The 21,710-nt window shown below is 38.5% G+C and overlaps 1 protein-coding gene across 3 annotated transcripts in view; it reads left to right on the top strand.

Annotated features, from left to right (window-relative positions):
• Positions 1-1,855: 1,855 nt before the first annotated feature.
• Positions 1,856-21,710, top strand: part of SLC13A1 (solute carrier family 13 member 1) — a 140,660-nt gene continuing 120,805 nt past the window's right edge. For all 3 annotated transcript variants that reach the window (XM_019452600.2, XM_019452598.2, XM_019452599.2), the window contains exon 1: positions 1,856-1,965. In XM_019452600.2, coding sequence (XP_019308145.2) covers positions 1,867-1,965 — 99 coding nt within the window. In that variant the 5' untranslated portion in view covers positions 1,856-1,866. The remainder of the gene's footprint in view (positions 1,966-21,710) is intronic.

Genomic DNA, 21,710 nt, shown 5'->3' with positions numbered 1-21,710 from the left:
TGAGAAGAGCAGCAGAATAGAGAAAATAAGGCATAGAAAGGAGGCACTGACAAATGTCAAGAGTTTTTCCTTCAGTCTCCATCTGGTTTGAGAGCCACTGTTCCTCCATTTCTGTTAAATGTCACACAAATGCCTTTTCATTTTTGGTATCATTTCATAAAGTAAACTTCTCTAAGATAAGAAAGTGAGGCTCAAATGGTCTCACCAGGTGGCCTAAGCAAATTTAAGAACAGAAATGGTTTCCTAAAAAACATTCAATGAACTGTACAGAGTGTTACAGAGGGGAAAAAAAAGAAAAGAAGTATTGAAACTGTTTTGGGTAATTGTGTTCCTTTAATGTGTTTCTTTAAAACACTTATTATTGTTCCTCATTATTTATTACTATTATTTGTAATTACCATCTCTTTTTTTCACCTGAGAAATTTAAGAAGTAATGTACCTTTCTGGTTTGGAGACTTTTTTTCTGTATACTCTGCTGATTTTCCTGAATCACTATCTGTGATATATCTTCAGAAATTTAGACATTTAGAGGGAAAAGTGCTTTCTCATCTACGTTAATAATAAGGCGAACGTTGGTGAAAGAATTATCTTCTTTGATAGGAAAAGAAAGCAGTTACATTAGTGTGGAATTAGAAATAAGGTCTAAATGCTAACCATAGACTACATAAAAGTAAGGTTATTTATACCAAGAGAAATTGACTATAAATTATAAAAAAAAATGTGTTCTGTTTATACCTAGGGCTAGGTGCATAGTAGTTATTTAGTTGAAGTGTATCACATTATTAATTTACAACACAATTAGAAACAAACCAGAGTCCCTAGCCCTGAGCGGTTTTGAAATACATCCTCCACATCACTGTGAGAACAGTCACCATCTTCACACATGTGCTTACACACACACACACACACACACACACACACACACACACACACACACTCACCCCTTGAATGGCCCCAGTGACTTATCTCTGGGAAGATTTCCTGTTAATTATCCAGTCAGAATCAGCCCAGTAGTGTCAACTTAGTCATGAAAAAGTGGAACAGGGGAGGGCTTATATAAGGTTTTATGATAACTTTTAGTTTTCTATCAAAAGAGACAATGGGGTACAAGAAATACACAGAATTTTGCTTTCAAATAGTGAATAAATCATTGTGCAACTGAGTGTGATATTGGGAGAAAAATGCTGCTCAACATCAGAAGCAGTGTTATTTATCTTTTGAATGAGAGCAGAGAATTCCTAAATGAGAGAGGTCAGGAGCTCTTCTCTGAGCCATACTTCACATAGGCAGTGCAGAGGGCTGCCTCAACACATTACCTGAGAAGCCCTAGAAAAATCTGTACCAAAACCTTTACCTTTCACACTGCCATACACTGAAATTCCTACTGCTGGAAATTGCTATTTCAATTCACACACTGAAAATGCACTTTCTTAGAAAGGGCACTGGGGGCATCTGATAGAGATTGCTCAAGGCACCACCCAAATATGGAGCCCAGAAGTCAGGGGACATCGAAAGGGGCAGAGGGGCCTCACTGTGGGCAACATCAACAAACCTATTTTGCCTTCCCCTAGATATGGCCAATAAATGTTCTAGTTAATGTGAACAAATTAAATAGGGAAAATCAGTTGTATCTTTCAAAATCCATACCAGCAAGTGGCATGTGATTTCTTACGAACACTCGGGCTTCTCTCTCCATGTTAATTGTGACAGTAAAACAATAAAAAATCAAGATTTAATTTTAACTCATGTTGAACCATCTAGTGCAGTAAATTATGATGATAGGCTGGAGAAATATTAATCCGTGTTGGTTATTTAACACCTGCCTTATTTTGAGAAGAGCACTATCAAACGTGTCTGCTCAGGACAATGAACGTCCTCAGCTATGTTCTAGTTTATCGTAAGTTTTTCCTGGTAGTTTTCACTCTGTTGGTTTTACTGCCATTGCCAATCATCCTTCGCACCAAGGTAAGTGAACCTGGAGAATAGGCTGGTGGATTTCCTGGTTTATTTAGCTGTCCTTTAATAGTTTCTGTGTAATTGCCTGGTTCAGAACTGGATGGGTGGTGCCACTCTGAGTTTGAAGTCAGGATGGTCGTACATTGTGTTTTGTCCACTTTTCCCCTTTTTAATGGTTAAAGTTGGTTGATCCTCAGTATGACTAACTAGAATAATTAAATAACATATTCAATCAGAATTGTTCTCTTTCTGGTTAACCAGATGAGACAAAGAACAAAAGAAGCACAACCCTTGAGATCTTGTCATTCTAGTTATCAATCTCCAGGGAAGACCCTGGGTTAGCACGATCCCATCTCCCAAGGCCAGGCAGCTTTGGGATACTGGGGAAAGAGCTAGAAGAATAACCGGGAGGCCCAGGGTCTAGCACAGACTAATTTACTTGTCAGCTCCATGGTTCAGTGTGGGCCACTAAACCTCCTGGAAATTTAGTTTCCTTATGGAATGAGAAAACGTTGAAAGCATGATGTAATTTTCCTCAGTTAATTAGAAAATTTAATAAATGATTGTACCATGTTCCAATCATTTGAGATCTTATTTCAGTTCGGTGTACTTACAAGCATTTTTCTGTTTGCTTTTAAGTGTAGTCAAAGTCCAGAACAATAAACCCAAGACATTTTTAATCCCGTGATAAAATGATTTGAATCAGCAAGCATTTGGTGAGCATAATGAGTGTTACTTGGTAGGAGGACAATCACTGGAGCTAAACTCTCTGCTTTAGGTCACAGATATACCACTTACAAGCTGTGTGACTTGGGCAAATCAGTTAACTTCTCTGGGCTTCTGTTTTCTTGTATGTAAGCCTGGGAGAGTAACGGGCTTGTTGTGAAGATTAAATGCATAAGCATTCATCAGTAGTGGCTGGCACACAGTAAGTAGGGCAGCAAGAGTCTCCCTAAATGTGTTCACCCACAGCCGGTGCAGTTCCCACCACCCCATGATGGCTTTCTGATGTTCTCTAACAAATATTAATCAAGGTTTTACCAGTCTATGCTGAAGTAGAATCACAGTAATTATAATATGGTGGATCTTTCAGTCTCCTCAAAAGCCTACCACTGATCTAGGAATCTCTGAAGGAAATTCATGTGAGCTAATGAAAAATCCTTTTTGATTCTACCAAGGTCTCCTCTGCCTGTAAAGCTGGGGAAGGGCCTGGCCTCTACTGCCCCTGGCTACTTGTTGCCTCGTGCAGGGGGCAGCCATCCAGCTGTAGCGGCCTCCCAGGCTGGGCCTCTCTCTTCTCACAATGATGACTCAAAATTCCCTGTTGAGGAAGGGAAGGACTCCCACCCTTTTTGGTCAAACATTGTCTGAACCCTCAAAGCCTTAAAGAATTTCTAGTGAAAACAATAGGCCCTGTCCATTGCTTTGGTTTAGTTGGTTTTGTTTTTCAAATTTTGTGTGATTAATCTTTTTCTCACCCCCCTTCTGCTTCCCGTATCAGCTACTTCTGAGGACTCCTATACGAGTCTCTGGCAGTTACAGACATGGGACTCTAATGCGAATGCTGCTCTATCTGAACCCCCTTCAAAGACTTGTTACTCTGTCTAGTGTGCATGATGGCCTCCTCTTTCAAACTCCCCTGGTCCTGTGGGCCCCCAGACCTGGCTGAATTCTACCATTCTATCATGAATACATCCTGGTTCATACCTGGACCCCTGCTATAGTTTAATATTTCTGGATTAGTTTCAGCCTAAATCCTGACTTATGGCAGAGAAAATAAGAAATCAAGCTAGTCAGTACAAACTTACGCTATGACTATATATCATTTGTGCTGCTCCTTTGACATACATGTGCATGACACTTTGATTATCTTCCATAATTTTCAGAGGAAGTGAATATAAATTCGTTGAAAGGGAGAACAACTAACTAAATAAAAAGCAGAGGTTTCAGTGCATGATTCATTAATCAGAAAGTATATTCTTGTTAAGGAATGCAGTCATTAATTTTTTTTTTCAAGGCACTATGACAGGAGTACATTAGGTCTGTGGAGAAACCAGGGACCTGGCATCAAGTTGCATTTGATGAACTGTGTTCCTCTTTCCTTTTCCACTAATCAACTCATTTGTTAAAATTCAATCAGTGTTAATGTGAGGTTTTTTTCCTAGTACAATAGCATGATTTCATTTTTGGCTACTTCAAATGCATATTTAATCATTCAATCAACTGCTAAATAAACTCAATAGTATTTTAACTGTTGCTTACAATGAAAGCAGAACTTTTTTTTTCAAACAATATGGGGCATTGGAGGGTATGAACTTAAAGTAGAGGCTCTTTTGACATGGATGCAAATCACTTTATTGTAACTTTCAGATGACCAAACTGAAGAACCCTATGCTTCTAAACAGCCAGTAGCAGAACAACTAAAGAATTCAAGCAAAACAAAAAATCAATTTTGCTTTATAAAAATACAATAATTCTGCGTGAATGTCAGAACAATGAATTATTGACTGATTTTTTTTTTTTTTCATTTTTCTACTGCTTATTGAGTTGTTTCTATAGATTGGCCTTAACCCTTACCTTAATTCCATCGCAGTTTAGAAATGTACAGGGGTGGCTCAGTAGGTTAAGCAGCCAACTTCAGCTCAAGTCATGATCTCATGATTCATGGGTTCAAGCCCCACTGAAAGCTCAGAGCCCACTTCGAATCCTCTGTCTCCCTCTCTGCCCCTTCCACGCTCTTGTATGCGCTCTCTCTCTCTCTCTCTCTCTCTCTCAAAAATAAATAAACATTAAAAAAAAAGAAATGTGGCATTAACAATTAGAGACCCTTAGTAGTTTTGCAATATAATATTCAAAGGGAAGGAGAAGGAATTCCCTTTGCAGAACATGCCTCTGTTATAGGCATTCTGCCAGCTGCTTTATCTGAATTATCTCATTTAACCTTCATTACAAACCTATAAGACAGTCACGTATGTTCTATCATTCTCATTTTCCACTTGGGGAAGCTGATGCACAAAGTATGTGACCCAACAAAGGTCACATAGATGCTATGGAAACTGGATTTAAACACAGATTCTGTCGGAACTCAGACTTCATGCTTTCCCAGTGATTATGTTTTAGTCTTTTCTGTATTTTGTATTTTTTGAAGATTTACCCTCTATTTCGAATAGTTATATAAAGTGTGGCTTGATGATCATTATCAACAACTCAGGCATTTCTCCTTGTGATAATACTTTAGAAGGTCAAAATACAGAAGGGGTGTATCTTAGCCATTTCCTCACTTGACCTCTTGCTATTCAACGTCTTCAAGTTAGAAAATTGCAGTGATTCTAACTACTGCAGATGGGCATATGAGAACCAAAGGAGCAGTCTTACATGTGTGTCATTTGCTGAATGTCCCAGAGTTTCAGCTGTACAAGCTGGTCATGTCAGCTTGTCAGCATATGCTGTACCTTCCCTTCACACCTGTACCCAAGTGTTCATTATGAGTCATGGCATTCGATTGGCGTCTTACGATCTTCTAGTTGGAAGAAATTTTAAGACTGTGTTTTTCAATGTTTTCATGGAAATATTTCGTAGCAAAGGAGACTATGCTCATGGGCATAAGTCAAACAGAAGCTCAAATTTAATCCTTATGAATTAGGTATTATTATTAGTCCAGTTCTGCAGATTAGAAACAGAGACAGAAACAAGTGAACAGGTTACCAAAATGTGGCTGTATAGATGTTTCCAGTCAACATCTGTCTGACTCCAGAGCTGTGATCTCAACCGCAACTGAATATCTGTATTCTTATAGCTTCCACAATGGTAATAAGTATACTCCTAATACATTGGGATAAATGTCACATTACTAAAGGAATCACACTTTCTTATTGCTTTGAAATGAAACATCAGTTTTTAATTATGATATAAACATAAAGGTAGTCTTAGTCCTTCTCCAGTGAGTAGCTAGTGGTCAATAAAACAAGCCTGGAATATAATTCATATTTATGTAAATATTTGAATGAAATTAATAATTGCACTGAGTTTTTCTCAATTTGGAAAGGAACTTTCTTAAATATTGCCTGATAAAAAGTTAAAATTGGCGTAGGCCATATGCCATAGTTTCAGTGATATCCTCTGTGCAATTGTGTTCTTTTATTACTGTTTTTAGCATCTTGTTAATTTTTACTTTTCTCAGTACCCTCTACTATTCCCTTACTCATTTTTCCAATTCTTGGTTTTTCTTTGATTTTCTATTAATAATACAAAAAGATAAGAAGAAGGCCAGGGTTTTTTGAGGAGCAGTAAGAGGAGAAAATTGAGCAATAATATTTTCTGTGTATAGAGTGCATTTCTTCCAGTCGTATCTCACTCGGTCTGGCTTTTCCCTGGTTTATCCCTAATTAGAACCCCTTTTTGAGATAAAGAGAGGGGAAACAGCCACACAGAAACTGAGCAGCATGTCCTAGTTAATTGGTTATAAAACCGAAACCAGATTTTAATTATCTCTCAGATACTCCAGGATCTCTCTGCAAAATATTTTACACCAAGAGAGACTTGGAGAGAAAAGAGAATGGCAGAGTCAACACAGCAGAGCATTAGTGCGCAGTCACGACATGGGTTAGGGAGGGAGGGACTATGGCATTAAGGGCAGCTCTATATCTGCACTGTCATGTGCTACCTGCATTTCCCTCACAATATATTCATCTGATATGTCATGAGTTTCAAAGTTATAATAGAAATTATAATAAATAGAAGAAATGATACAAATGACAGACTTATGGTGCCAAATCTAAAACAAAAACAAAACAGGAAAATATCATGCTTGTAGAGAAATGTAACTTTGTAAGTGATAAAGGATGTACCAGAAGGAGGAAGTTCTGACAGAGAAAACGAAAATGAAGGGGAGAGAATTTAAAATGATTACAAGTGAAAGAAGAGCAAAGGGGAAAAACTCCAAGAAAACATACTGAACTTTGGAAGGGACAAGTCAAACAAGCATTTCAATAGAAATAATTGATATTGTTCTACATGTTGGTTTAAAGCATAGTAGGGACTTAAGATATGGGGGGAAATGCTGTAAACTCCATGAAAGTAAGCACTTCAGTCACAAAAGAGCATCAAAATGATGTAGGGCAAGAAAAAAAAAAGGCAGAAGTCATGCTAATAGTAATGTGGTAGATGAACAAAACGAGGAAATCCAAATTTGATACATATTTTTTCATGAATATTTTATGAGACCTTGCTAAGCCCAATGTGTTGTGCTAAGTGAACTGTGGCATGTAAGCATAAGTTTAAATTAATGTTTCTGCTTTCAAGAAGCCTGCACAGTTTTTGAAAAGTCAGTACACACTGTGGCAAACATTAACCACAAATTTAAGGTTGTATATGAATACACACCAAATGATTTAAACAAATAATTTGTGTCTAGACATGTAATTAAAAGGCAGATGGATCTCTGGGGATTCATCCTCCTCCAGCCCCACCCCCACCCCCATGTCCTCAATCACACACAGTCCCGCTTGTCCACCACCTGCTGCTCCTTCTGTTTTCTTTATCTCCCAGAACCTGCTAGCCTTCACCCCATTCCCAGGTCTGAAACCTGTGCGTCATCTCAGGTGCTTCAAATCATCAGTCTATGTCGTGTCACTTCCTTTTTTTTTTTTTTTTTTTAATAATTTTTTAAATGTTTATTTATTTTTGAGAGACAGAGAAAGACAGAGAACGAGCAGAGGAGGGGCAGAGAGAGAGGGAGACACAGAATCTGAAGCAGGCTCCAGGCTCTGAGCTGTCAGCACAGAGCCCAACGCAGGGCTCGAACCAGATCATGACCTGAGCCAAAGTCAGACACTTAACCGACTGAGCCATCCAGGCCCCCCTGTTGCCTCACTTCCTAAATCCCCCCTCCCGTCTGCTTCTTCATCTCCCTGCTGGCACTGCTTTCTTTAGGCTGTCCCATATCTCTTTCCCATGGACCATTTTTAGTCTTTTTCCCAATGTCTCCTACCAGAGCACTATTTTTTAAATGCCAACCAGGTCCTGTTGTATCCCTGGTCAAAGTTGTTCAGTGATTCCCTTTTGCTTACGGGGGAAACAAATATCTAAACAAAGCATGTATACACTGATGGATGTTTAAGATTTTGCCATTGATTTGTCCTAACAACCCTCTCCCAGAACCCAAGTACCTGTCTCCCACATTCATGTTTTACATGTTAGCAGTATTTCACTATTTGCAGTCCCTAGATTACTATTGACTATCCGTGGCTATTCTTGCCGCTCTGTCTTTGCACATGCTGTACCCTTGTCCTGAAATGCTCTCTCCTCTTGCTCTGTCGTTTTTGAGGAAGCAGATCAGGCAGTGATACAAACTGGGAATCATCCTCAATGCTCTCGATGCATCTTGGATACTTCAGCCTGTGTTATAGTACGTGTTCCACTTTGCTTTTATCATTGCCTCCTCCTGTACACTCTAAATACCTCAAAAGCATGGAGCATACTGTTTAATTTCTGTTTTCTCTGGCATCAAACATAGTGCCAGTCACACAGTAGATAGTTGATAACTATGCTGAATGAGAGTGGTGATGTCTAGTAGTAGAAGGATGTGGAGACTTAATCCAGATCTTGGAGGAAAGATAGGATGCAGGAGAAAGAAGATGATCAAAGGAAGGGACTTCAAATACAGTGACAAGTATGGTAAAGGGACAGAACAAGAACGCTGGAGTAAGTTTTTTTCCTTCCGTGGTACATTTTTATACCTAGTTTGGTAATGATAATCAGTATCAACGTCTGCTATAAACCTCATAGCAGCCATTAGAAATACTCAGTATTACACCCAGTTTATAGACAAACAAACAGAGTCTAAAAGAGGTGAAGCAATTTGTCCAAAGTCACACAGGCTATATAGGGAGTAAGAGGATGTAAACACAAGTCTCTCTGACTCCCAAGTCCATCAAGGATATTGCTTCTTTAATAGTATTTATATCAGATCTTTAAAAGCTTGTGCACAGTTGGCCTTACTCCATCGTTTTCTGGGTTTTCGAGTACAAAAGCATAAGTTGATATGAGGCCTCCCTCTGCCCGGATTGCAGGGTAATCATGACCCATGATGGACAAATAGTGTGAGCAAGCCTTAGACTCTGATTGTTTTACGCTGCTGAGATTTAAGGACTTTGCCACAGCATAGCCTCAGCTGCCCTGACTTATCTTGCACATTCTGAAAAACTTCCCAAGTGACTCTGTCGTGCTGCCCCTGGCCCATTTCCTCATCTGTAAAATGAACAAGACTCTTAAAAGAGTTTTAAATGTGATCTGTGGATCAGCCGCCTCAGATTCACCTGAGCTACTTTTTCAAATCACAACCTCTGTACATGGAGTACAAGACACTGCACGCTTAACAGACTCCTCATGATTCTGAAGCTGTCAATTCACAGACTGCATTCTGATCGCCCTCTAATGCATTCTCAGGTCGGAGAACGAGGTGGGCTCTGTGGTCATTTCCGGTTCCCCCGTGTGGGTGGCGTGTGAGGACTGTGTATCTCCGTTGCTAATTAGTTGCAGAGGTGAAATGAAAAGTAGGAGTTAATCATTCCCCGGTAATTGGCATAGTGGCGCCACCAGTTGCCTTTCCCCGCTGTCCATTTGGGCCAAAAACAAGAAATGCTCGTTTTTTCCCTTGACTGTGTGGTTGAGCTCCTCCTTACTCTTTATCTTCCAACATGAGAATATTTCTAGTCATGGTAAGCCTTGCAATTAGTATGGATTGAGTCTTGAGAAATCACTGCGTCAGAAAAGGTAGGTGTATCACAAACCACGCAAAGCCCTTTACAGGCTCTGTGAAATAATAATAGTGTTTTTCTTGTAGCAGACAGATTTAAAATGCATGATTTTTCTCCTTTCTTAATTGCTTTGTGTCCTCTTTAGAAAATCAATTGCAGTGAGTGAGGCCTGTGATTGGTCCTGCTTTTCTCCAGCTGTGCTGAGAGATCATACCCACATACGTACTAATTCATCAGCCGAATTGCTCCCTAATACCAGTCAGAGTGTCATTAAAAAAGGAGGGAAGGGGCAAAAGAAACTATATTTTAAAGCCTAATTTTTATTCCAATTCCATCTGGAGATATAATTTAAAAGAGAACCGAGGTGATTTTTAAGTATAATCAGCCACATTTCCCAAGACAATTTGACAGTCGGAATTTGTGGAGGAAAACCGTTATCCAAATTGCCTAGTCATAGCTTCATTTGCCTTCCTACCTCTGCAGCAGGTACCCTGGCTGCACTTGGTTGAGGTGGTTAAGACAAGATACGACTGTGTTATTGTTAAATGGGGCCTGGGGAAGCATGAAAGTGTCGGCTGTGAGGAAGTAACCTATGCAGGAAAAGTTTTAGCTCCAATGCTCGTTTACTGGCAAGAGAGATGAGAGCTCCGGGAAAAATGTAGAGACATTCCCCCACTGGGGTGAGGGTTAAGATAGCCGGTGCCAGACAAGTGGGAGAGAAAACAAAAAAGAAAACAAGGCAAAGTAAAGAAGTTCCTAATGCTGAAGAATTCTATGTTTAGATAGCGATTGAGAGTTTTCTAGAAGGATCAAGCCCTATAAATAGAAACAACTGTAGGGAGAACACAGAAAAACTGTGCGAAGAAAACATCTATTCAAGGAATATTCCTGAGTGCTTCGTATGTTCCAGGCACTGCTTTCAGTGCAGGAATAGAGCAATAAATAAAAAATATATGCTCTCAGAGCATTTTTGCTTGGATTGAATCCCAGCTCTACCACGTACTAGCAATGTGATCACTAATCTCTAGTTGAACTTGGAATTACAATATGTACCTCAAAGAATTTGGGTGCACATTAAGTCAGTGGAACACCAAATATTGTATCTGGCACGTAGTGGACATTCATAAGTGTTATTTTCCCATCCTTTTACTTATTCATAGGTCAGAAAAACACATTTGTCCATTTACCTGGCAGATGTCTTCACCTTTTTTTTTTTTATTTTTTTTTTTAACGTTTATTTATTTTTGAGACAGAGACAGAGCATGAACGGGGGAGGGGCAGAGAGAGAGGGAGACACAGAATCGGAAGCAGGCTCCAGGTTCTGAGCCATCAGCCCAGAGCCCGACGCGGGGCTTGAACTCACCGACCGTGAGATCGTGACCTGAGCTGAAGTCGGACGCTTAACCGACTGAGCCACCCAGGCGCCCCTGTCTTCACCTTTTAAATAAGTTCTCCTGTCTATAAAGTTCATGATCCGCAGTGTAGATGAAGTTTGTACAGTTAGGATCCCTCTACCCCAACCCCTTCTCCACACTACACCCAAAGCAAACACATGCTTCCATAGACCAGAATGGGTAAGACAAACAAACGGGGGGAGTAAAGGTGAGAACTTAATGGTTCAAAATACTCCCGCATCATCCTGAGGTCAGGTTCAAAGAGCCAAACTAAGTGCCAGAGTAGTTTTCTTGCAGCTGTGGGGAGAGGGGGAAAAAGACAGACTACTGTCTGTGGCAGCATTCATAGGAGGCAGACACGCAGCCTCCCACCCAGCACCTGACTCAAGCTACTGGATCCAGCTAGATGATTGGATTTGCATTGTCCTGGTAGGGCAGGACCCCAGGCTGCCAAGATAAGACATTCTAGATTGGAAGCTAAGGACTTACTGGAGGCAACTGTAAAGCTTCTGGATGAGGAATAATGAATATAGAAAAAATAAACACAAAGATAAAAGAACTACCCCTCAGGATAAATATGAAAATAAATTTCAGCATGCAAAAAGATAATTAAGAAAGACTGAAAATGAAATCAACACAGCAATGAAACACTCCAAATCTAAGGAAAACAATAGGGGAATCAAGACAAGTTTGAGAAAAATATAAGATGAAGGACTTGAGATACAGATTGTAAAACTTGTTAAAAAGCTGTAATAATTAAAAGAGTTTAACAATTTTGCAGAAAGTGATTTTTAAAAGGTGGCTGTGATTGAGGCCAGAAACGAATGTGCCTTCACTTATAGAAATTTGGCATAAGAAATGGGTAACAACAGGAATTGGTGGGAAAAAGACAGACCATCCAATTTAAAAAGCCAGGACATTTTGGCTACCCATTTAGGAAAAATAAGGTATCAGTTTCCTATATAAGGAAATCAAGGCCCTACTCTTGAGAAGTTTTAACTTCAGAAAAAACCGTGGGAGGGGCGCCTGGGTGGCGCAGTCGGTTAAGCGTCCGACTTCAGCCAGGTCACGATCTCGCGGTCCGTGAGTTCGAGCCCCGCGTCAGGCTCTGGGCTGATGGCTCTGGGCTGATGGCTCGGAGCCTGGAGCCTGTTTCCGATTCTGTGTCTCCCTCTCTCTGCCCCTCCCCCGTTCATGCTCTGTCTCTCTCTGTCCCAAAAATAAATTAAAAAAAAAAAAAAAAAAAAAAAAAAAAGAAAAAACCGTGGGAGTATATAATACAGGAAGAATTTCTCATACAAGGTAGTAAAAATTTTTTAAAATAAGAACATTTTAAAATAACTGCATTAAAATTAAAAACTTGTCAACCAAAAATACAATAAAGCAAATTGCATAGGCGAGCCAGACATTAAGAAAAATATTTGAAAATATTTAACTTCTAAATAAATATTAAGAATCTAAAAGGTAACTCCACAGATTCATGAAAAAAAGAAGCAAAAAAGCAACAGAAGAATAAGAGGTTATAAATAAGGTGATTTGCAGGAGAGAAACAATTACGTTCAATTACCATGAAAAAAATACTTCAGTGGTATTCAAGCAAATGCAAATTAAATTAAGAGGAGCTTTTCATACCATCAGATTGTCAAATAAATCAATTAGCCCAATATACCAATGGTTGGTGAAACGGAACTCTCTCACATTGTTGGTACTGATATAAACAGATACAACTATCTTAGACATCACTTGAGCAATACTCACTACAGTTAGAATCCACGCCTTCCATCTAGAAATTTCACTACTAGTTTTCGATATATACTCGAGCTTTGAAAATCTCTTTCCTGATATCCACATGGAGACAGGGTACAAAGATGTTGGGGAAAGAGCCCTAAACCTTCAGTAGAAATATGGACGGATGAATTGTAATAAATGCATCAAAAGAAATGCCATATCCATTTAAAATGAATTAATAATAGGTCTACATGTATCAATATGAACACATTTGAAATACATGAGTAAGATGGGAAATTAGGGTAAAAAGGCATTTTTTGCATGAGTAAAACAAGTTAAAAAATGATATAGACAGTAAGCCTTGTTTAATTTTAAAACCATGCGGTGTTTATTGTCTATAATGTATTAATGTCTACATGTAGTAAAATCGCAAAAACATGGGTAGAAAGGGTACAAACCACATTTTAGACAGTGGTTGACTTTAAGGATTGACCAAGAAGAAAGAAATGGAGTAGTTTATATGTCCCGAACTATACGTGGAATGTTTTATTTACTTAAAAAATTCAAGCAAATGTAGCAAGTTGTCAACATTTTAAAAATATGATGAAGTGTACAAGTGTTATATTATTTTTTCATATGTTCTCAATATTTTATTTAATAATTGGAATACTACTCGACAATGAAAAAGAATGAAATCTTGCCATTTGCAACAACGTGATGGATCTAGAGGGTATTATGCTAAGCGAAATAAGTCAGTCAGAGAAAGACAGATATCATATGATTTCAGTCATAGGTGGAATTTGAGAAACTCAATAGATGAACATAGGGGAAGGGAAGGATAAATAAGATAAAAACAGAGAGGGAAGTTGGGGTGCCTGGATGACTCATTTGATTAAGCGTCCGACTCTTGGTTTCAGCTCAGATCATGATCTCACAGCTTCGTGGGTTCGAGCCCTGCATCGGATTCTGTGCTGGCAGTGTGGAGCCTGCTTGGAATTCTCTCTTTCCTTCTGTCTCTGCCCCTCACCCACTTGTGCTGCCTCTGTCTCTCAACATAAACAAATAAACTAAAAACAAAACAAAACAAAACAAAACAGAGAGGGAGACAAACCATAAGAGACGGTTAAATACAGAGAACAGGAGCACCTGGGTGGCTCAGTCGGTTAAGCTCTGACTTCAGCTCAGGTCATGATCTAACAGTTCATGAGTTCAAGCCCCTCATCGGGCTTTGTGCTGACAGCTCAGATCCTGGAGCCTCCTTCACATTCTGTCTCCCTCGCTCTCTCCGCCCCTGCCCTGCTCACGCTCTGTCTCTGTCTCCCTGTCTCTCTTTCTCTCTCAAAAATAAGTAAACATGAAAAAAATTAAATACAGAGAACAAGCTGAGGGCTGCTTGGAGGGGAGGTGGGTGGGGGGATGGGCTAAATGGGTGATGGGCATTAAGGAGGGCACTTGCTGGGATGAGCGCTGGGTGTCATATGTAAGAGATGAATCACTGGGTTCTACTCCTGAAGCCAAGACTACACTGTATCTTTATTAACTTGAATTTAAATTAAAAAATAGAAAAAAAAATTAAAGATATATTGCTAGAAAGATTCTAATACTTTTTTTAATGTCAGAAAACAGGAATCTCCTGTTCATATTGGTAATTAGTCTGCACTTAATAGCTTCATCTCTGTCTGGTATTTGAGAGAATCTTCATGCAACAGAAAAAGTGGCAATGGCCCTAAATGAGCCAGGAAGGCACAGCGGACACACACAGAGTGGGAGACTGTGGTTAAGTGACATTAAACCTCATACTGCGTAACAGAATTTACAACATCTGCATTCTGCACAATTGCCTTTTGTCTGGCTGGATGTAGTTTGTTTGCTGAATTTGCCCATGTAATTTTTGGAAATCGTAGAGAGCAGATAAATTTTTGAACAGAATTTTTTTTCTTTTATTTTGAGGTATTTTTATTTGGAAAAGCTGTCTCAACTCCCCCACCCTCGTTTCGTGTAGCATCTTGAGACTGAATCATGATTTTAAATATCCTTTTTGTAAGATCAGTCTTAGAGTTTGGAATCTTTTTTTTTTCTTACTCTATTTTCCTTCACAATAAACACCGAAGAAGTGGACATGATTGTGTTGCTCTGACTCAGTTCAAGATCTCATACTAAAGTGCTTTCCTATTTCTAGAACAAAATTTTATTTAAATTATTACTTTTTTTAAAATTAAATTAAATTGTAGTTGCAGAGTTCATTTGAATAAGATATCAGTGATTTCTACTAGACTTGAGAGGCATTGGAAGAGAGGGGAAAACAATTCGCCCACAATCTAACTGAGCGGACATCGGTCTCCTTTCACTGTGGCTTTATCATTATTTGCCTGTGGTGGCCGTAGTGGTGGTTGTGATGTGTGGTGGTGGTAATGGTGGGGCAGCTCTATTTTAGGGATGGGGGGGGCTTGCCAAGAAGGTGGAAAAAGAGATGGAAGAGAAAAACTAAAGCGATCACCAGGAGATAAATATGGGAGAGCTAGACACGATGGGCCAGTCTACAGCTTTCTACTGACAAAATGAAGGAGTTTTTCCTCTACCTCAGAACTGGTTCTGTGAACCAGATATCCAGGATATCCCTTCAGTGGCAGCACAGACAACTTACGCGTTGTCTGTTTTTTTTCCTTCATTAGAAGAACCTAGTCACCAAAAATTCCTTACCCTAATATTAGTGTTTTTTAAATAGATACGAATAACAGAAAACAATGAAATGTTTTTGTCCCTCTTTTGTTACTTCTTAACAAGAATATTCACAGATATTTGATTTTTAAAAATAATTCAACATATTTTAATAATAGGTTCTTTAAAAAAATGCTTAACATTGTGTCTGGATTAACCTTCTGTTGTTAAATGCCTGAAGAGTGTTGATGGGAAAGAACACTTTCCTTCCCATGACTCCAAGCCTGACCAAGGAAGATCACATAATAGAAAACAGGAACTGGAGGGAGATATCAATAGGATGTGACTATAATTTATCAGCCAAAAGAGGGACACTTTTGAGAATGAAAAGGGTTGCTAATCAGAAAAATACCTGTATGTCAGGTGTAAACCAGCACTATCCCAAGAAAACTGAGATTGCCATCTTGCCCACCCAGAGAGAGAATTCTCTATTCCTCCTTTTCTAGACCTTAAGTTTTCCCCAAGATATGAAAAATGGGGCACTTGCCACAAATTCTGGGAAGGCAGCTCTTAGGGACAATGCAGATATGGTGCCTTAGCCAGCTGCAATTAAAATCTCCTGGGACTCAAATGCAAAAGTATAAAATGTGTTTGAGTGTTTGGGGGAAGCTCCATAGACAAGACATAAATTTGAACCTTACATTGAAGGATGGACAACTTTTCAAAATATGTTCTAAATCTAGGGATTAAATTTGAGCAGTTTATTTTTACCTGGGAGCAGTACCTGGAAACCTGTGTCTGGTTTCCAAATTGGAGGCCAGAGTTAAAGAGAAAAGGGAAAAAGGAAGTAACCCACTGCCTCTCAAACTTTAACTTGTATACGAATCACCCGGGTAACCTGAAAATACTGATTCTGATTCAGTGTGTCTGGGGAAGGGCCTGATTTCTGCATTTCTCACAAGCTCTAGGCTCATGCTGATGCTACTGGTCCATGGGCCACACAGAAATTCAAACAAACAGTCCAAATGTTGGTTCTGAAATGGTAAAGAAAGATTTACTTGCAAGGCAGAGTATCTAGGTAGCATTTTTACTACCAGAGATTTTATTCAAATGCCAACAAAGGCCAAGCAGATAAGAGAATAAAGTGAAATGGTGCAGAGGTGCTGTGCAGAACTGAAAAGCACAAGTCTGTCTTGAAGGACAAGCTCTGCTTGAGTCTGGAGAATTGTTGACAGGGAAGAATATTATCCTAATATTACCAAATTCATTAGTTTTTTTTTTTCAAGGAAAGCCAGGAATTCAGATTTTATTTTTAATATGAAATTTGGTTTGTAAATCATGATTCAAATTAAACACTCACATGTGCGCGCATGCGTGCACACACACACACACACACACACACACACACACACCATCGTGAGTCAAATAAATCATATTTTGTTAGGGTCATCAGCTTCCAACTGCTTCATACAAATCGAACTGGATGAACTTCATCCAGTCAAACTGGATCAAATGGTCCAAGGGTCTAGAGTATGGTTACAGGCAGGTAGAAGCTTCCACTTAAGGGCATCTGGAGGCTTACTGGTATGACTGCCTGGCTGAACATTATGTATTAAAGTTCAGAAAAAGGCTGCATAATGAGGAGCAGGGATAAGAACCCAAGTATCAGGAAGGTGCATAAATAAACTCCTTAGAAACAGAGAGCTGAGGGGCACCTGGGTAGCTCATTTGGTTAAGCTAAGCTCTGACTTTGACTCAGGTCATGATCTTGTGTTTGTGAGTTGGAGCCCCGCTTCGGGCTCTGTGCTGACAGCTCAGAGCCTGGAGCCTGCTTTAGATACTGTATCTCCTTCTGTTTCTCTGCCACTCCGCTGCTTGTGTGCCCTCTCCTCTCTGTCTCTCTGTCTCTGTCTCTCTCTCTCTGTCTCTCTCTCAGAAATAATAAATGAATAAACTTAAAAAAAAATACGTTTAAAGAAATAGCTGATGTCAGAAAGTATTTGGGGTAAGTCTTATTATAATTAGAGTTCAAGTGGCCTCGAATGCAAGATGAGGATTTTGGATTCTTTTCAATAAACAACTGAAAATCACTGACTTGATTTTAAGTCCGGGCTGGGCCAGTTAAAATATGAAAGTTATTAGGGAAGCTAATAATTTGATACTTGAAATTTTGCTTTTTATTGTGTTTTAAAAAGTCGGCCACTGAGCAGAGTATGAAGTTTAGCTGAAGTAGACCCATATGGAGATGAAACGGGGGTTATGTTAGCTAGCACCATCTTTTCCGTTTATTTTTGTTTTAGCAGTCCGTTATAGATTGGTACTACAAATAGATTTCAGGGTGGCTAGTCCCTTAATCTGGCTTTATACAAGGGAATGACAAAATCAAAGTGGAAGATGATCTGGTCAGGAAGAACAGTCTTGCCTGCAGTGGAGGAAGTGGGGTGGAGGTTGATGGGCAGATCTGAGAGAAAAATGACAGGGGATGGATAGGTGATCTGGCTGTGGCTGAAGAGCAAGACAATAAAAGGCTTCGTTTTTCTTTGAAATCTGGGTTCTTGCAAATATGGTAGAAAACAAAGTCGTAAGGAGAAACTTTGGAGGAACTTCACGTGTTCTCAACAAGAGAAAACACAGGCCTAGTCGTTCTCACGCACTGGCATTTTAAATTAAGCTAGTATTCACAAAGTCTCTTCAGAGCAAATCAGAAGTTTCAGTCAAGGCTCAGGTTTGTCTCGTTGTTTTGTTGTCAAGATTATAGAGGCAGACTTTCTATAAACCTGTCAACATCCAAACACCTTTATTCTTTCTCCTTTAAAAAGATAACACAATGAAGACATAACATAATCTAGTTTCCTATGGATTTCTTAGACCCCCGCCTGAAAGTGCAGGGATGCCAGATGACTAAACACCAGGCTCAGAGGATTCAGCCTGACATGGGTGAATCAGAGGGCAGCAGAGCTAGGAATTTTGTTGCCCTGGGAAAATCATAAGTAAAACACCTCATTAAACTCAGACAGCAGTTTTTGTAAACTTCTCAAGTGCAACTCAGGATTTGCAGAGATTAAGCACTGTGGGAGCCAAACAAAGCCATATAATAGATGCTAACTTTTGTTGACCACTTAGTACTCTCCAGGTGATTTCATTTCAAAATTATTTATATAAGCCAAATATAATAATATACTTTAACCATTTTTTTATTGACATATACTTGATATCCAACATTAGATTCGTTTCAGGTATAGAACACAGTGATTCCACATTTGTATACACTGTGAAATGATCACCACGGTAAATCTAGTTACCATCTGTCACCATACAAATTTACATTTTTTTTCTTTTTTCTGTCTTATGATAGGAACTTTTAAGATTTACTTTCTTTGCATCTTGCAAATTGGAGATACAGTGTCATTGACTGTAGTCACCATGCTGTATGCATTATGTCCTCATGACTTTTTATTTTATAACTGGAATTTTGTACCTTTTGATCCGCTTCAATCCATTTTGTCTGCCTTCCCAACCCCTCCCCTCTAGCAACCACCAATCTGTTCTCTGTATCTATAAGTTTGGCTTGGTTTGATTTTGTGTGATCATTTCTTTATTAGATGCCACATATAAGTGAGATCATGTGGTAGTTGTCTTTCTTTGTGTGACTTATTTCACTTAGCACAATACCCTGGAGGGCCTTCTATGTTGCCACAAATGGCAAGATTCCATTCTTTTTTATGGCTCAGGGGTATTCATACATATACCATATTTTTATCCATTCATCCATCAATGGGCACATAGGTACTTTCCATACCTTGGCTATTGTAAATAATGCTGCAGTGAACATAAGAGTACATATCTCTTTTTGAATTAGTGTTTTCATACTCTTCAGGTAAATACCCAGTAATGGAATTACTGGATCATCATATGGTAGTTCTATTTTTAATTTTTTGAAGGACCCCCACACTGTGTTCCAGTGGGGCTGGAAATTGACTGCACCAATTTACATTGCTACTAACAGTGCACAAGTGTTCCTCTTTCCTCCACATCCTTGCCAGCACTTACTATTTCTTCTCCTTTTCCTAATAGCCATTCTGACAGGTGTGAGGTGATCTCAGTATGGTTTTGATTTGCATATCCCTGAAGATTAGTGATGCTGAGCACCTTTCATATGCCTGTTGGCCATCTGTGTGTCTTCTTTAGAAAAACGTCTATTCAGATCCTCTGCCTATTTTTAATTGTTTGTTGTTGTTACTGAGTTTATGAATTCTTTATATATTTTGGGTATTGGCTCCTTACCAGGTGTATAAATTGCAGATATCTTCTCTCATTCATTAGGTTAACTTTTATTCTGTTGATAGTCTCCTTCTCTATGCAGAAGCTTTATAATTTGTTGTAGTCACATTTGTTTATTTTTGCTTTTGTTGCTGTTGCCTTTTGAGTCAGATCAAAAAAAAAAAAAAAAAAGTATCACCAAGACCATTGTCAGGGAGCTTACTGCCTATGTTTTCTTCTGGTAATTTTGTGATTTCTGTTCTTACATTCAAGTCTTTAATCCATTTTGAGTTAATTTTTGTGTGGTCTAGTTTTATTCTTTTGCGTGTGGCTGTCCGGTTTTCCAAGTACTATGATTTGAAGACACTGTCCTTTCTCCATTGTATACTCTTGGTTTCTTTGTCATAAATTAATTGGTCATATATATGTGGGTTTATTTATGAACTCTCTATACTGTCCTATTGATCTATGAGTCTGTTTTTATGCCAATACCATACTGTTTTGATTATTATAGCTTTGTAATATCATTTGAAATCAGGGAGCATGATGCCTCTAGCTTTGTCCTTTTTTCTCAAGATTGCTTGGCTGTTCATATTTTTGTGTTCCATACAAATTTTAGGATTGTTTGTTCAAATTCTGTGAAAAATTTTATTGAAATTTTGACAGGAATTTCATTGAATCTCTTGAGTGCTTTGGGTAATATGGACATTTTAACAACATTAATTCTTTAAACTCGTGAGCACAGAATATTTTTCCATTTATCTGTGTCTTCAATTTCTTTCGTCAGTGTCATAGTTTTTAACATACAGATCTTTCACCTCCTGGTTAAATTTATTCCCAGATATTTTATTCTTTTTGATATAGTTGTAAATGGCATGGTTTTCTTAATTTATTTTCTTATAGTTCATTGTTACTATATAAAAACACAAAAAATTATAGTTGTTTTGTGTCCTGCAATTTTAATTAATTTATTAGCCTCAGTAGTGTTTTTGGTGGAGTCTGTAAGATTTTCTCTATATAATATTATGTCATGTGCAAATAGTGCCAGTTTTGCTTCTTCCTTCCAGTTTGGATTCCTTTTATTTGCTTTTCTTGCCTAATTGTTGTGGCTGGAACTTCCAGTACTATGCTGAGTAGAAGTAGTGAGAGTGGACATCTGTGTCTTGTTCCTGATCTTAGAGGAAAGGCTTTCAGCTTTTTACCATTGAGTATATGATAGCTGTGGGCTTGTCATATATGGCTTTTATTATACTGAGTTTTATTCTATCTATACCCACCTTGTCGAGTTTTTATCATAAAAGGATGTTGAATTTTGTCAGGTACTTTTTCTGTATCTATTGAGATGATCATATAAATTTTATCATTCATTATATCAATGTGGTATATCACCTTGATAGATTTGTGGATATTGAACCATCCTTGAATCCCTGGAATAATTCTCACTTGATTATGATGCATGATCCTTTTAATGTACCACTGAATTCAGTTAGCTAATATTTTGTTGAGGATTTGGCGTCTATGTTCATTAGGGAGATTGACCTGTAATTTTTTTCTTATGTGTCCTTTTCTGGTTTTGGTATCAAGGTGATATTGGTCTCATAAAATGAGTTTGGGAGCATTCCCTCCTCTCCAGTTTTTGGACAAGCTTAAGAATGAGAAGTGTTAGATCTTTTAACGTTTGGTAGAATTCACTGGTGAACCTCTTCAGTCCTGGACTTTTCTTTGTTGGGAGTTTTTGATTACTGACTTAATCTCCTTACTAGTAATTGGTCTTTTCAGATTTTCTTTTTCTTCATGATTCTGTCTTAGAAGATTGTATAGTTCTAGGAATTTATCCATTTCTTCTAGTTTGTCCAGTTTATTGGTATATAATTTTTCATAGTAGTCTTTTATGATTATTTGTAATTCTTTGATGTCAGGTATAACTTATCTGATATTCTAACTTTATTTATTTGAG

The sequence above is a fragment of the Panthera pardus genome, unplaced genomic scaffold, assembly GCF_024362965.1.
Source record: "Panthera pardus isolate Hobbes unplaced genomic scaffold, ASM2436296v1 HiC_scaffold_8, whole genome shotgun sequence".
NCBI classification, from domain to species: domain Eukaryota; kingdom Metazoa; phylum Chordata; class Mammalia; order Carnivora; family Felidae; genus Panthera; species Panthera pardus.
The sequence above is the reverse complement of the archived record's forward strand: the minus strand, read 5'-3'. Positions and strand labels throughout refer to the sequence as shown.